Source organism: Bremia lactucae, linkage group LG4, assembly GCF_004359215.1.
Source record: "Bremia lactucae strain SF5 linkage group LG4, whole genome shotgun sequence".
NCBI lineage: Eukaryota > Oomycota > Peronosporomycetes > Peronosporales > Peronosporaceae > Bremia > Bremia lactucae.
The window spans coordinates 7,376,140-7,391,468 of NC_090613.1; the positions used below are offsets into that span (position 1 = coordinate 7,376,140).

Below are 15,329 nucleotides of genomic sequence, written 5' to 3' on the forward strand. Positions count from 1 at the left end.
TCTTAACGTGTAGTGAAATTTCACTACGCGTTTCATCACTGTTATCGATGCGCCTGTCGCTAGACGCACCGTCATCCTCGTTGGAGGGATGTCGCGCTCAATATATTTGAGCCTACTACCCTCTAGTGACTGGCGACGAATAAAGTTATTCGACGCTCCGCAGTCCACTAGGGCTTTAAGTGACAAATCATTTGTCACTTTCAACTTCAAGGTGATGAGGGATACCTCATCACCAGGTGCAGAGACACATAATGATTGTGTGTCTGGAGCAACTTTTGTCAAGAGATTTGCAAATTCTCTTGAGGTTGCTGGATCAGTAGGGCGTTGCGCCCCTACTGACCCCGTCCATTTTTTGGCGGTCCGCCTCGCTGTTGCGATTTCGCAACAACGTCGGATCCGCGACCGTTGCCCTTTTTGGCATACGATCCAAAATTACGTTCAGTACCTTTTGGTGCTGGACGTGGGGCACTACACTCATGAGCGTAATGTCCCAATTTTTGGCAGCGATGGCATTTCTGCGATCGCTTATTATTCGAAAAGCGAGGTTTCTCGCTTTCGACATAGGAAAGGTCCATGGGTTCTGGACCTCCTAGTTCGTGTCGTCTAGGTGGACGATATGATGACGAACTTGCTTGAGCCTGTCTCAAGCTAAAGTCCTCCTGTTCCGCTACGGATATTGCTTCTTCAAGCGTATCCAGTTCCAAGCGGAACAGGTGGGTCTTTACGGGACCATCCGTAAGACCTTGCATGAACACCGTAATCAACGTGTGTTCATGGACTGGGTTATTTGTAATACAACTCGCTAAAAGTAGGATGTGCTGGGCATATGCGTGAACATCACGCTTGCCTTGCTTGAATTTCAGAAGCTCTGAACGAGCTCTGTATCAGCCCTTGGTGGTTCAAACGTCTGTTTGAGTCGGGTTTTAAAAGCCTCTAGTGACCCAAAGATGTATGGGTCGCGGAACTTAAGGCCCAATGCCCAAATTTTGGCACAACCTCCCAAATTCGATGAGCGAATGCGACTTGCATTTGCTCGTCGACGATGTGACGTGACCTTATGGCATCGTCCAACTCGACAAACCATCTCAGGAGGGAGTCGTCTTCGACTCCCCTATACTTAGAGATGTCAATCTTTAAAGTTTCGGGACGACGCGTTTGCGCCATCCCTGGTACAGGGGTCTGTACCTTTTGTAACCTCAACAGTTCCACCTGTTGAGAGCCTTGCTGATTCAGCAAGGCTACCTTCTCCTTCATCTCGTCAAGCTCATGTTGTATGAACTTGGCGATGGCTGAATGGAGGGCGTCTCTGTCCAAACCGGACAGCATTGCCAAGATGGCATCGTTATCTACGGTCGAACTCATTCGTTCGACCGCACCCCTTTCTATGTCACTTAGAAAGGAGTAGCTTTCACGCGAAACGTGATGTGTATTCCCACTATCATCTAACATCTCCATGTTAGATGAAGGAAATGTGGTCCTTGGACGGACTACAAAGTGCTACCAGGTGTAACGGGGCACTGCGGCTTATACTGCTTCAGTACAAGTCCGCTTCGCACTGCTTCAGTTGCAAGTGGTGCCTTACGTTATTTCACGTACACTAGTACGTGCAGAGGAACACTTCTCTTTAAGGCAACTAGCTTAAAGAGGGTTAAATGAAAAATGTATTAATATAAGTAAGTTTCTCTTTTTTCTATCTGTTAACGCTAACTTAATTATGAACTAATACCTAAAATGCAATTGAAATCTTATATTATCTTATCTTATCTTATCTTATCTTATCTGTCTCTCTCTTTTGTTTACATCTACAGTTGATTAGTCTGGGATAAATAGATATAATGGCCTATACCAATTTATGGATAAGAATTCTGAACATTACTATAGAAAGTAATATCCTTAAAAATTTCTACCTTTTAGATAATATATTAATTAACAACCTTTGAGTGTTAATTTCATGTAACGAAACACCCTGTTACACTTTGCGTGTATTATTTCTATCATAGGTTTGTCGAGATGAAGGAAATGGGAAGTTTGCATTCCCGAACTAATATTATTTGTATGTAACATGAAAGGTACACATGTGTGATGCGAGACAATTAATACAATAAGGGATGACGCTTCAAAACAAGTGATTTAGCATTGTGTCACGGGCCCGTTGCATAATTAATATTACCTATAAGAGGATTACAAGGAACAATAATTAGTATTATTTTTAGGGAACATTTTGGTTAGCGGCACCACACAAATACGGTTATTTTAAATTTTTATACTGATCGGTCAATATTAAATATCAATATTTTATATTGACCGATCAGAATAAAAATTTGACACCCTTCGATACTTTATCTTCGCTTCCCTTTGCTCTATTTGACAGGATCGCCGTCACAGTTATTTGATTTCCGTAGTCAACGAAGTGGACACGAGCAGAGCCATCCAAAAACACATGCTCTACTTTGGCACGATTCCAGGTAAAGCCGTTGCCGTCATCGAATACGGCAGCACACAAGCGTTGGGAGAAAGTCTTATTGCTAAGACCGTGTGTTCATGTAAGCAATTTCATCTTTCTTCCATATTGGCACAGTTGCGGTCTCCAACGTTTTGAAATTAAACGTGCCCCATTGACAATTTCTGACAGCTTGACGCGCGATATTATATCGTCTTCTATCTTCACCGGGGTCCCGCGAGGAGACTGGGCCTTGGCTTAAGCCTCGTAAGTAGCCCGGTATTTCGCTCTTTGGCACGCTTTTCGGCACGCTGAAGCACATTGCCAAGGGCAGTACGCTCGACACTGATTGAATCGACCCTTTCAAGTCCTTTGTCGAGCAAACGCACGCAGTAATTGTGCTGGTTATCGCGCAGAGGCTTACCCGCGTTACTGGGAAGTACCACAGGCATTACCACCACGGTCCATGTCTTCGATCGCGACCATGAATACCCGCTGCATGACGCTACGCTTGATAACTCCTAACCAAGCGGCTCAGCAGGTTGCAGAATCATCCCGTGAGCTCGGTGGCGAGCAGGTTAGGCATTCAATGCCGGCAAACACAAAATTATTTGGCAATTTTCCTAGAAGTATAGAGCTTGACGCGTGTAGCTGAGAATCTGACTTTTTTCACCTGCAAGTGAATTCAGTGTCATTTATGATAGGAGGATAGTGTAAAAGAATTCTCGAGGTCAGTAGAAAAAAAGAGAAAGCGCTAAAGTCAGGGTTGCTCAGCTATCCATATGGGGTCGAGTGGCTGCACGGCCAAAAGCATCCTTATTATGACTATCTACTTAACCTTCTCATCATAAGCTGGCATGTCCATGCCAAAGGAGTGAACTGAGTCGTCACGTAACTATATCCTGACACAATCCGAGCGCTCCGAATAATTAACAAATTTTTCAGACAACCTTTTTTATTTTCTAGTTGTCAACCGCTTTTTTGCAAGATATTTGTACGATAGGTGCTCTGAAAGTCGCTAAATGGAAAATCACCCATGCATCTCCCTTATCCTGAAGAAGTGATGAACACATAGATATTGATGTTTACTAATATTTGTTTAATTCCTGGTGTATTTAACTTGCAATAGCTTAAAGTTTTGACATTAACCTCTCTGTTGAACATTAAATAATGGTTCACAGAAAGAAAAGACTATGTCATGACGGCCCTGATTTACTGCGGATGCATAACTTTCATAATCACAATCAAAGCACCTTAACTGCAACTACGGCGCGCATCTCTTTTACGTCATACACGATATCGCGGTCAACACGCATGTGAGTGCGAACACGGTGTGCATAGGAGCCTTCACCGCGATTACAGCATTTGTTCCGCCGGTTTCTCCCAACGAATCGCTGCTATTGGTAGAAGTAGTTTCTGGTACAAAAGCCTGAGCAGCAGCGCTGAGTGCAGTGATGCTCTCACCATCCGCGCATGCAGTGTTCTGGCAAATGGTATTGTTCACAAGGTAACGCGGCTCGAGTTTCACGTTGTTCAGATACTTCACTCTGTTGGCCGCGGATGCAAAGTAAATTTTCTGACCGTTGCTAAGACATACGTATTGGTAGTTGGACGTATTGACATTGTCGCCTGTGAGGGGATCTTTGATGCCGTTCGTGCACTCGTCGCACGAGCTGCGACATTCAGCATAGTTGGTAGCGTCAGATGGGTTGACAATAAATTCTGCAATGTTGGCGGCTAGGTAAGCCGTGTCAGTCAGGTCAAAGCCATAGTCACCGAAGGAGCGCGCCGCCATACCGCATGTGTAAATGATCTGGCCATTTACAAATCCAACATGGTTGAGGTTGTTGTAACCCATATTCATCGTAGACATACCACAAACGGGGCACCTATAATCGTCATCCGACAAATTATTATTAATTGCGGAGGACTGCATGTCCATGGTTGAATTCGACATTTCAGACGTAATCATGTCCATACTGGAGTGATTGATTGACGTATCCGTCTGGAGACCGCGCATGACACGAGTGTGATGAATACGGTGCGCGGAACTCACAGCAGCGGCGGCGATGGCGATGATTATAGTAGAAGTGAAGAAGGGCATCATGTTCGGGAGTTAAACGGAAAATGATTGGTAAAGTTGCGAAAAGGATGCCACGATGTAAGTTGCAGTAAGGTAAGCAAATCAAAAATGGCAAATTCATGGCTGCCCTTAGCTCAATCGCAATATAGGTTTCATGCTATGTTACACATCCATCAACATCTGAGATTTAACACACGAGTGGCCAGAAAATTTGGATTCTTCTTTAAAGCAATTATTAATTCACTCACCCGGTGTATCGTTACATGAGATTAATACTTAAAAATTATTAATTAATATATTATCTAAAAGGTAGAGAATACTTGGAAAATATTACTTTACATAGTAATATTCGGAAAGCTTATCCATTGGTAGATATAGGTCATTATATCTACTTGCTCCGCGGTCCAGTCAGTGCTGGACGCGCGCAAAGAGAGAGACAGATAAGACTTTATTTCATGTTTTGTATTAGTTTATAATTAAGTTGGTATTCAATAGATAGAAACAGAAGAGCTTAATTAAATTAAATACAGTTTACTTTTAACCCTCTTTAAAGCAGCGTTTTAAAGGGACTCTTCCTCTGCACGTACAAGTGTACGTGAAGTGACGTGAGGCACCACTCGCACTGAAGCAGTGCGAAGTGGACTTATACTGAACAGTACAAGTCGGCAGTGCCCCGTTACACTCTTGGTCGTTATTCACTCACCCCCTCCCCTAATTCATTAACTAAAAATAGCAAGAATCATTAGTAGTCATCACTCACCACTCACCTGTACATCACGCGCGGTGACTCCCTTTCAACTACACCTCGTCACAAACACACTATAAATTGAACCCAACTTACCAACCACCACAAACTGCTGAATAAATCAAAATGAAAAGGAGAAGTATGGCTTTCGTTTCGCAAACTCAGATTCTAAATTGTACTTAAACTTCTGAAATGAATCTTAAACACAGACGAGTTGATTGAATAGGACTACATATCACATGGTGGTGGTGGTGCTGGGTGTATATTATGTAGCAGGCCGAGCGCGGCCTTCAATGCAAGTATACCCTCTCTATTGCATCCAGAACCAGTACTTCAAGTTGCGCGTTGGAGGCTATTTGTGGAATGTTCTGTGTGTGCGGCGACCTTTTGAACAATTAAGTATCAAAGCCTTGATTGCGCCATATTTTATATTCCAACACGTCTAGTATGTAAGAATACTAATGCATAACCTTCAGCTAATCCTTGCTAATCGGACCCTTCCCCCTTTTCCTCACGTGTATCTCATATTTGAAAAAAATCTCACATAAATTTTATATTTAAATAAAAAAAGTTTGCACACACCTCCCACCGCACCCCAGATTCCGTCTAATATAATCCGTTGGAAATTGACATTGAAATTGGTGCGTGTGGAGACTGGAAAAGATTTCCTTAGTGCGATGCGCGGCGTGTTTCCGACATATCGAGGAGCATGATCATGCAAGTGCTTAGGCTAGAACGATTGGTGGACCCTTTAACCTTTTCTTTAATACACCCCCCTTTTTACCTTTGACAACTACCGGCGGTCTGAAGGCCGTCTATGCGTCAAGCTTGTCTGTCCAATATGTTACGAGCCCAACAGGATCGAACGATGGTGACACTGCCGCCCGAGGTCATGCTTCATCGCGAAGTGCTGCGCTGAGACGCGGGCGAATTGGTGAGGTAGATAATATGAGGAAAACGTTGTGTACGTTGCTGCGCGCAACGGAGATGAATATTCGGTGGGCATGGGAGTTAAGGAGCAACGCACCGAAGACAGTGAGATGTTACAGCTAACGAGTGGGTTGATGAAATGATCGGATCGCTTGGAAGAATCACAAAGCAAGATCAAGGACAGCTTTCTGGAGGCAATGTGTAAACAAGACTTTGGAAGATGTTCAGATGTCAACAAGAGACAGTTTCTTTACGTCAGGACTGGGGCGTGGGCCACGAATATGATACGATGCACTGAGTGGGTCACCTCAAATGAACAAGGCAGATAGGCCTGCGGAGCCGCCAGGATACATTGGACACCGGCAACACGATTATGAATTGCCACGGTAGCGGTTGGAAAAAGTTTACGCCGCCGCCGTAAACGATCACCAGGCTGTTCCACTAGTGTATCACCACAACATGAACGATGATAGAAGACCAGCATAGCATATGGAGCAGTTTGTGAGGTACCTTGACGTATGGCAGAAATAGCTTGGAATTCGTTTGTTTGATGGAGCAAAACTGTACGAAGGCCTTGGCTCGGGATTTCTGGAGTGGGGGCGTCGTTTCGAAAGACAGGTGGATATGGCCCAATCAGCCTGTGGTTTTATATGGCCGGAAGACGTTAAAGTTAATCTTCTTGGACACTATCTCCGAGGCATGGCCGAGCGTTACTATCATAAGCAACTGGAAACTTGGCGGAATCGATGCCCACCCTTCAATACACAATCAAGAAAAGGTTTGAGGCATTAAAAACATATCACTCCGGCACAATCGATGATTCTATTTACAAAGCCGAACGACGCGAGGAAAACATGGACTGAAGATTTTCTCCGTCTAATGGCTGTGGCGGAAGTGTCGGAAGGAGCTGTAGAATACCTGGTCCTTAACATCATAGTGCAACACGCATCAGAAGACACGAGGGCAGTCTGATGGCGAAGGTAGATGGTCAAAGGACAAATTATTTGCAGCAAGCTGAAGAGCTGGCTCATTTTGACCAAGCTTGAGAATGCGTGACAATAAAACAAGCGTCAAGAGGTGTTGCGATCGTTACCCGAGAGCCGCGATTTATTGAGACTCGAAGGTGTCATGAATGTAACGAGGTTGGACATTTAAGCCAGATGTGTCCTAATCGCAACAGTGAAGTATTAAAAGGAAACGCAAACCTTACGCTGGCGATATCAGCACAGGGAGTTTCCTCTGATGACTGGTGGATATTGGATAGTGATTCAAGCCGTCATTTATGCAGCGATGAATCGTAGTTGCAAGACGTTAAAGACGTCACAGGCGTGTGAATCAGCATTATGATAAAAGAGCTTATGATCAGCAAAGTGGAAAATGTGACACGGCAAGTATCTGCGGATGGCAAGACATACACTGTAAAGCTTACCGAAGTGTATGTCGCGGTCGGACTTGCTCACAGTTTGGTTTCGTATGAGAAATGGGATGCTTAAGGGTATGTACTAGGTCGTCGTGGAACACAGCGTGTACTCGAGTCACGTAATGGAAAAATGTGTGATTTGTAACGTGCTATCGCAAAGAGTACTTATTGTTCAGGCCACTGTTATACAAACACGGCAGCAACCTCGCGATTAAATTTTAGCGGCACTTGTGAAAAACGTCGAGTCACATCCTAATACCCACGACGAACCTCAACGGGTTGCGCTATATGATTTCTATCTAAGTCTAGGCCACTTACTATGGTGCCATCGAGAGACTGGCTCAAAATTCGGAGTCGAAAATCACTCTGACCGATCGGGCACGTGTCAACTGTTCGACATGTGGCACAGCAAACATAGCCGAAATCGACAGCCTACTCAAGGTACTGGGGCAAACTTTCCCATCGACCGAATTGGCGGGATATTTGCTCGGAGTGTGAAAGTCCGATGACGCCAAGAGACAGACTAGGGACTCGCTACATGAGCAACTTTGTGATTTAAGATTTTTCTCGCACTAAGGGTTAAGCGGCTAAATCATTTGATATTTTTAAGGTTCTTCGAGACTCGTTTTAATTGTCAAGTTCACGTCTGGCGTATCGACTCGGTTGGTGAATACGCGAATGTCGATTTGTTTTGTCAAAAATTCTTGTGTCTCGTCAGCGTAGTGAGGAAAGAAATTAAGCTAGAAATGGGAAGGCGGAACGTATGCACCGTACTATTATGAATACCGCACGGTGCATGACTTTTTTCAGCGGTTTGCCGCTTAGGTTTTGGTGGGATGTAGTTCAATACGCTATATACGTGTTAAATCGGAGGCTGACTAATGCTAATACTGGTAAAGCATCCGATTGAGATTCTGAAAAATGTTCCACCAGCCTTGAACGCGATTGTGGTATGTGGTTCTCCGTGCTCGGTGTACCGAGACCCGAAAAAGAGCAATTTTGCGAAGTGTGCACAACGTGTTCTTATTGTTGGGATTGGTTTTGTCACTAAAGGCTATCAAGTATTTTTGCCCAAGGATCGCATTTTACCCCGTGAACTAATCTCAGATCAAGACCCTACATTCACGGCAGAAATTTGGCAAACTGTGACCAAATCACTAGGAACGCAGTTGAAAATATCAGCATCTGATCAGCCTGAAACAGATGGTCAGACGGACCGTGCAAATCGTATCCTCGAAGGATGCTTAGCGAATACGTCCACTCTCTAACGAGTTGGAGCGAGCTCGTGCCGATAGTACAATTTGCCATCAACAATTCAGTGCATGCTTCTACAAAGTTACACCATTTTTCGTAAGCGGCTTACGCCACCCACATATGCCCACCTTGTCTGAGAGTGATCTGAGAGTGATTCTTATTCGGGGGGGGGCTCGCTCGAGCAAAGACCCCTTAGCTCTTGCTCATCACGCATTAGCACAAGGTCGATGCGATGGATACCAATGTTGCTTTAATCAACAAAGAAGTGGCAAACTCAGTAAGGACAATAATGCCAGTGCTGATTTTAATAACAACGCTGAAAGACTCAGCGTCGAAAATAATGATACCAGTAAGAGCGATAATGCTCTCACTTAAGAGCAGACTGACATCTCCGCAGTGCGAACTGGTCGCATTAAAAATAAAAATAAAATCGAGTCAGCAGGCCGTTTCCTGCTGGCTAAAGAAGTAGTGGTCAGTTTCATTCCGAATTTTATCGTTGATGTGGTGGACTGACAGAAACGGAACTCTGTCAAAAATGGAAGAGCAAACATACTATCATTTACTGTTATTGACCTAGTCCTACTATCTACGGCAAACCTACCAAAACATGTAGTGACAATTGTTGGCAGGAACAAATTACTGCCCATGTATATCGGCCCGTTTCGTATACGACATCGCCAAGGCAACGCGTACACAACCGAGCTGCCTCGACGTATGCGTTCGCATCCTACGTTTTATGTTAAGCGTCTCCGCCCGTACCATCCGTACGAGGCTTCTTTCGAATATGGATAACCCGGAGCAATCTAAGGCATCTCCCGAAGCCTGATGGTCTCGAGCTAAAGCACGGTAGTCTCGGGAAAGAGTCTGGTTCTCACGAACCAGACGATCCACTACATCCTAGAAGGATGAGATCTTTTGACGAGCTGTCACCAGCTGTATGCGTCCTTTCGTTTACCAGTTGATTGGTCGCAGCTTGCGCACAATTCTTTATTGGTCACAAGAAACATTATCGACCGTCGTCGTTAACTCGCGGCGACGGGATTGCTCGTTATCAAGTCCTCTCTTAAAAAACAAAGGATGTGATCCAAATCACGATGACTCGTACTGGACGAACGAGGTGAACCCGATTTTTCCTCCCCCTCCACATCCATTGGCGGATTTGAGTGGTGTAAAGCGTTTTCTTGTTGAATGCTTCTCGAACCACCGCGAGGTGAAAGGGGTTCGAACAAGTTATCTTGTCCGTTGGCGAGGATATCCACCCTCGCATGACTGTTGGAAACCTCGCTCCCAACTGATGATGGACGTTCCGGGTAGTACGACTAGACCCATCCTCTTCGACAGAGGGTCCATAAGAGAACGAGCGCTTCCCGCGCTTGTAAAAGGATTGGAGATTCTCAATTGGTTCGCGCATCTCACAAGAGATGCGCGTCCTCCAATGAGGGTCTTTAAGGGGGTCTGCCTCCTTAGGACATGAGCTGCACCCTTAAGGACATGAGCTTCCCTACGAGAGGCAACGTATCCCTGCCTCTCTAGACAAACGGTGCAGCTTGTAGCGTGCACCGACTACGGTCTGTTTTTTTGAGCCGTTTACGGAAAGCATCCAGTTTGTCAAGCCTGACCTCGCGGCCTATGCTTTGCACATTCAGTACGAATGAGTGACAACCTTTTTCCACTTACAAGTTTACCACCGATGTCGGAAAAAGGTATCGATGATGAATTCAATTTCGTCCTCACTAGGCTTAGATGATCGTTCGTCTTACCTTCACATCCTTTGTTTTTTCGTGCGGTGCGCAAGTAGCTCCGTCATCACCTCTATGGTAGTCACGTAAGAATCCGATGGTTTCACAGACGTGGCCCCGGTTGATTCGGAGGCCATAACAGCTTTCGCCGAGTCGGGCGATGACGCCATCTCGGCCCAGTCTCCTACAATGGGAGTAGTAGGTGACATATACTAGTCACCTCCAATTGAAGTAGGAGGTGACTTATTCCCCGGAGTAGACGCATGAGCGTCTTTGCATTACTAACAGCTGCACTGATCGGTATGCGCAAACGAAATAATGCAGTAAAATTAAAATTTAAATATGAAACCAATAATGCAAATTTACTGGGAAAGATCTAATAAGTATTTCCCTGTCATTCCACATCAGTCACGGTTTTGACTGCTGGTTAGGGGGGGCGTAAAACGGGGTGTCCCGTTACATAATATTATATCCTGTAAAAGATATAAGAAAATATCCTTTCCTATAAGAGATAATAAATAAAGAAGCACAAAACTATTATCGTTTTTAATTTTAACTTAATAAATCAAATATTACCAACTTTGGTAATATTGATGCAATAAGACATTGGTTCTATTGATTGGTTGATTTAAGTTCAAATCAACCCCGCTAAAAGTTATAAGACACGATCGTGCGGTGCGCAAGTAGGTGCCATACATAGTTTGTTTTTAGTAGATAGAAGATCGTTACATCGGAACATTACATATATATTAATACAGTTTTACTTTTTCTCTATTCTGAAGCCTTATTGTAACGGGGCACTTCGACTTGTACTGCTTCAGTACAAGTCCACTTCGCACTGCTTCAGTTGCGAGTGGTGCCCTACATTATTTCACGTACACTTAGTACGTGCAGAGGAAGACTTCTTTTGAAGGTAACTAGCTTAAAGAGGGTAAAATGAGAACTGTATTAAAATAATTAAGTGTCTCTTATTCTATCTTTGTAAATGCTAACTTAATTATAATCTAATACTAAACATGTAATTGAATTCTTATCTCTATCTTATCTGTAACTCTCTCTTTGATTACTCCTACAGCTGATTAGTCTGCGGAATAAATCGATATAATGGTCTATACCTATTTATGGATAAGAATTCTGATTATTACTATATAAAGTAATATCCTGCGAATATTATCTACCTTTTCGATAATATATTAATTAACAACCATTGAGTGTTTATTTCATATAACGATACATCCCGTTACACATATAATTAACCTCTGGTAGCTAAGCCTTTTTAGCTAATGTAATCTTCCTCTGCACGTCGTATATGTGAAGTAATTGAGGCGTTCCGCCTTCACTGCAATCAGTGTTGGCTAACTTGTACTGTTAATAGTACTAGCAAAGGGTGCCCGTTTACACCTGTGGTGCGCTTACATCAAACAGCTCTAGAAAGAGCTCATTTTGGGGCTGATGTATGTAGGCGGGCACGTCTATTGCGGCTACGCTCTACTTAAGCACACATCTTAGCACAACGAAGAAGCAGTTTGACCGTATTCTCTCACGTGTAGAGAGTTTGTTGGTGGGCGCCTAAGCGATCTCACCCAACGAACTATATTAGTTTAGGTGACGTCACGGGAGCGGTAATCCGGCTCCCCGTGCGCACTTACGAACTAGGAAGTAGTTTTCAGACTGATTTATATTTTAACGCATTAAATATAAAACCTATTCTTACCAATCATAAATGCCATCTCTGTAGATATGCCCTTATATGTATTGCGAGCGTATTTTGTTCTAATTACCTGATATTTTGGATGACGCTAGCCGTCATCACTGATAACGCTAGGCGTCATCCCTTCAATGTGAATGCACCGATGTGCATAACATACACAAGGGTGGGTCACAATGTGAACCACACCCAAGTGATGGATCTGATTACTTCACTAAGTAATTGACCACCCCCTTAAGTACACGTTGTGTAGTTAACGGTATTGTGTAACATAGGGCAACTTTAGCCCGTTACAATGAAGGTCTTTTTTGCATCACAGTTTCCGAGTTGGATTATCTGTGGCGTCTATCCGGGCTCGCTTGAGTTTTGTTCCACAATCTCCAGAGAGCAATCAGCAGGGTTAATTTTCTCAAAATGCATCATCGGAGGTTTGGCCAATGAATCTTATTACTGATTCAAGATTATCTATGAATATTTGGAAAAGGTTTATGTTTTAAGATTAGCTAAAAAGAATTTTAAAATCTGTTAATTATTTCTTGGCCTTTCGATATGTCGTACTTCGAAGGTGAATTATCCTTTCTGTTCAATGGAAAGACAGGCTCGCTCAGTCGTCGGTAACTGTAAAGTCTGGTCCCTGTTCGATGAACAGCCAAAAAGTGAGTGGTCGGCACTATACATGGCCATACTAATTTAGACAACGTCTCCCCACGTATTTTTACAGTTTCACCAACATTTCTTTATCTGTAATTCTTACCGTGGACAAGACGGAACCTATCCAAACGTTACTTTGCATCACATCCCATTCGTGGAGATTCTTAGACGCAAAATTGCTCGCATTCTTCCTGTCAAATTAAAGCAAGACATTATAGAATTTGGACACTTTTACGTCACGTTCTCGATAATGTGCTCGCTATCTAATACAAGCAGTACCAAAAATACGCCACTGACGTCCGTCCGACTTAGTGAAGAGGACAACGCTCTTTTTGAGCTAACAAGAATAGCTCGCGAGAAGGTGGAGAAAGCTCGGCAAGATTTTGCCACAGCAGGCTGGATGGAACGTAAGGATGGCCAAGGTGTTCGTACGTTTGAGCGAAAATCGACCCCAGGCGTGGTAGATATAGCAGCTTTTTTATTGCTTCCTTGCAGTGTAAGTGAAATCATGGAGGTACTCTCCAATCGCAATAGCGACGATTTTAATACCACTATGATTGCTCTTGCGGGCGACGTCTTTTCGTATGCAGTGACGCTCCGCGAGGTCACTACGTCATCGATTAATATTCACCTTAGTACAAAACGCATGCAGTTTTCAGGCTCTATTCCACTATTATCCAGCGCCAAGACGTTCGAATTCCTGGACTTCGTCGATGTCGACTACAAGACGCGCACCGCCATTCGTTTGTTTCAGACGTTACGACAAAATTGTGCTTCCCAATTAGTTGAAGGCGGCGGTACGACGGCGGGCTTTATGCTAACCGAGCAAACGCAATTGCATCAAACGACGGTATTTTATTTCGGAACAGACACAACGCGTTCAGACGAAGTGAAGCACAGGCGCGTTATCAAGACGAGGCTGAAAGCTGGCGCTGTGCGCGAATCTTCAACTCTTACTCTGCTAAAGCTGGCGAAGTTAATTCCTATGATTGGGGACATTGCGCTTCGAAGACGTTTGGGAGCTGTTAAAGCCGATTATTCCTTCGGATTTGCTTGCGATGGATGCTGCTCGGGATGCGGCAAGGTGGTGAAGAATTTTCTTATGCGAAAAAAGTATGTATGCGTTATCTGCGGTTACAAAACTTGTGGGCCATGCTCATTATCTCAGGATATTGAGGGCCTTGTTGGCGTGACCGAGCGCCTCCGTGTCTGCTGCATGTGCATATCGGCCGCTCGGAATCGTGCTTTTGGCACCATCGATGATAATGATGATACATCGGTCCATCTTCCGCGCCCCACCACCTTCAGCACATTAAGCACCACTCGTACCGATTCAATGACGAATTCAGGTGCTCGACATAGTGCGCGGGGGCCCTTTTAGGCTGTTTCTGTGTAAATTATTGACTTAATAAAAGGTCTAAGGTGGTTGATAAGTTCACGCAGCAATTATTTCGATGTCTTTACCTCGCCACTATAGTGAATACGGAGACTAAGATAAAAAATACTGTCTTGATAAGCCTATTCAAAATTTATGTGTAAGATTGACTAGACCCTAATGCGAGCGATAATGTCACGTCAGCAAGAATAATGTCCGGGACTGTCGCAGCGATATGAAAAAGCCATTATATTTCTTCTTTCAATGATCGCTGCCATGTAATCTAATCTGGATGCAACTTTTTCTCATTGGTGTAATATGGCCCACATCGGTTGGAGAACCGTTGTTGTGGTACATTTACTTTATGGGGAAAATACCATTCTAAAATAGTTAATTACATAAATCCCATTTATTATGGGTAACAAATACGATCGCGCCATAGATATATCTGGCGGCCGAAATCAATTTTAAATTAGCTAGGGTAAGGTTTTAGATTAAATAATTATATAAAGTGCAGCTCCCCTTTTGATCTTAAAGCGTTAAGTGCCTTCCTGAGGCTTGCGCATTGATCTGTAAGAGATAGAAGCCCTGTTAAGAAATATCCTCTTGGGCACTAGTTGCCACTTGATTCTACGAACCCCTGAATCCCTTGAACTAGAAGCCCTTAAGCTTTAATAGCTTGTACGACTCCCTGAGTTGTCAAACCCATTACTTCAGTCGAACGAAGTGACTCTCTGAGTCTGAAAGTCTTCCTCTGACTTTAGGAGCGAGGTAGCTCCGCTACATTCGGGGCAACAACAAAATTAACCTGTAACGCTTTCTATCCGAAGACTAATAGTACAATAAGTATCGTCTGCCAAAAGTGAATCAGCTCAAACAAGTCAACGACCAGACAACTGCTGTCAGGAATGAGGGTAAATTACGACTTAACAAATATTTAGTTTACTAACAGACAATTTTGGCTCACGCCTTAAGGTATTGTCT

General features: G+C 43.8%; 3 protein-coding genes across 3 annotated transcripts; 1 reads left to right on the forward strand and 2 right to left on the reverse strand.

Moving 5' to 3' along the window:
- Window positions 1-2,664: 2,664 nt before the first annotated feature.
- Window positions 2,665-2,892, reverse strand: CCR75_002013 (uncharacterized protein; the record flags this gene model as incomplete). Its single annotated transcript, XM_067960113.1, has 1 exon — window positions 2,665-2,892. One exon carries the CDS (start codon window positions 2,890-2,892, stop codon window positions 2,665-2,667), a length of 228 nt encoding a protein of 75 aa, XP_067816393.1.
- An 830-nt stretch (window positions 2,893-3,722) lies between these two features.
- Window positions 3,723-4,547, reverse strand: CCR75_002012 (uncharacterized protein; the record flags this gene model as incomplete). The annotated part of the gene is made up of 1 exon (XM_067960112.1): window positions 3,723-4,547. One exon carries the CDS (start codon window positions 4,545-4,547, stop codon window positions 3,723-3,725), a length of 825 nt encoding a protein of 274 aa, XP_067816392.1.
- An 8,673-nt stretch (window positions 4,548-13,220) lies between these two features.
- On the forward strand, window positions 13,221-14,351 carry CCR75_002011 (uncharacterized protein; the record flags this gene model as incomplete). Its single annotated transcript, XM_067960111.1, has 1 exon — window positions 13,221-14,351. The coding sequence occupies one exon, from the start codon at window positions 13,221-13,223 to the stop codon at window positions 14,349-14,351; it is 1,131 nt and encodes a 376-aa protein (XP_067816395.1).
- Between the last annotated feature and the right edge of the window lie 978 nt (window positions 14,352-15,329).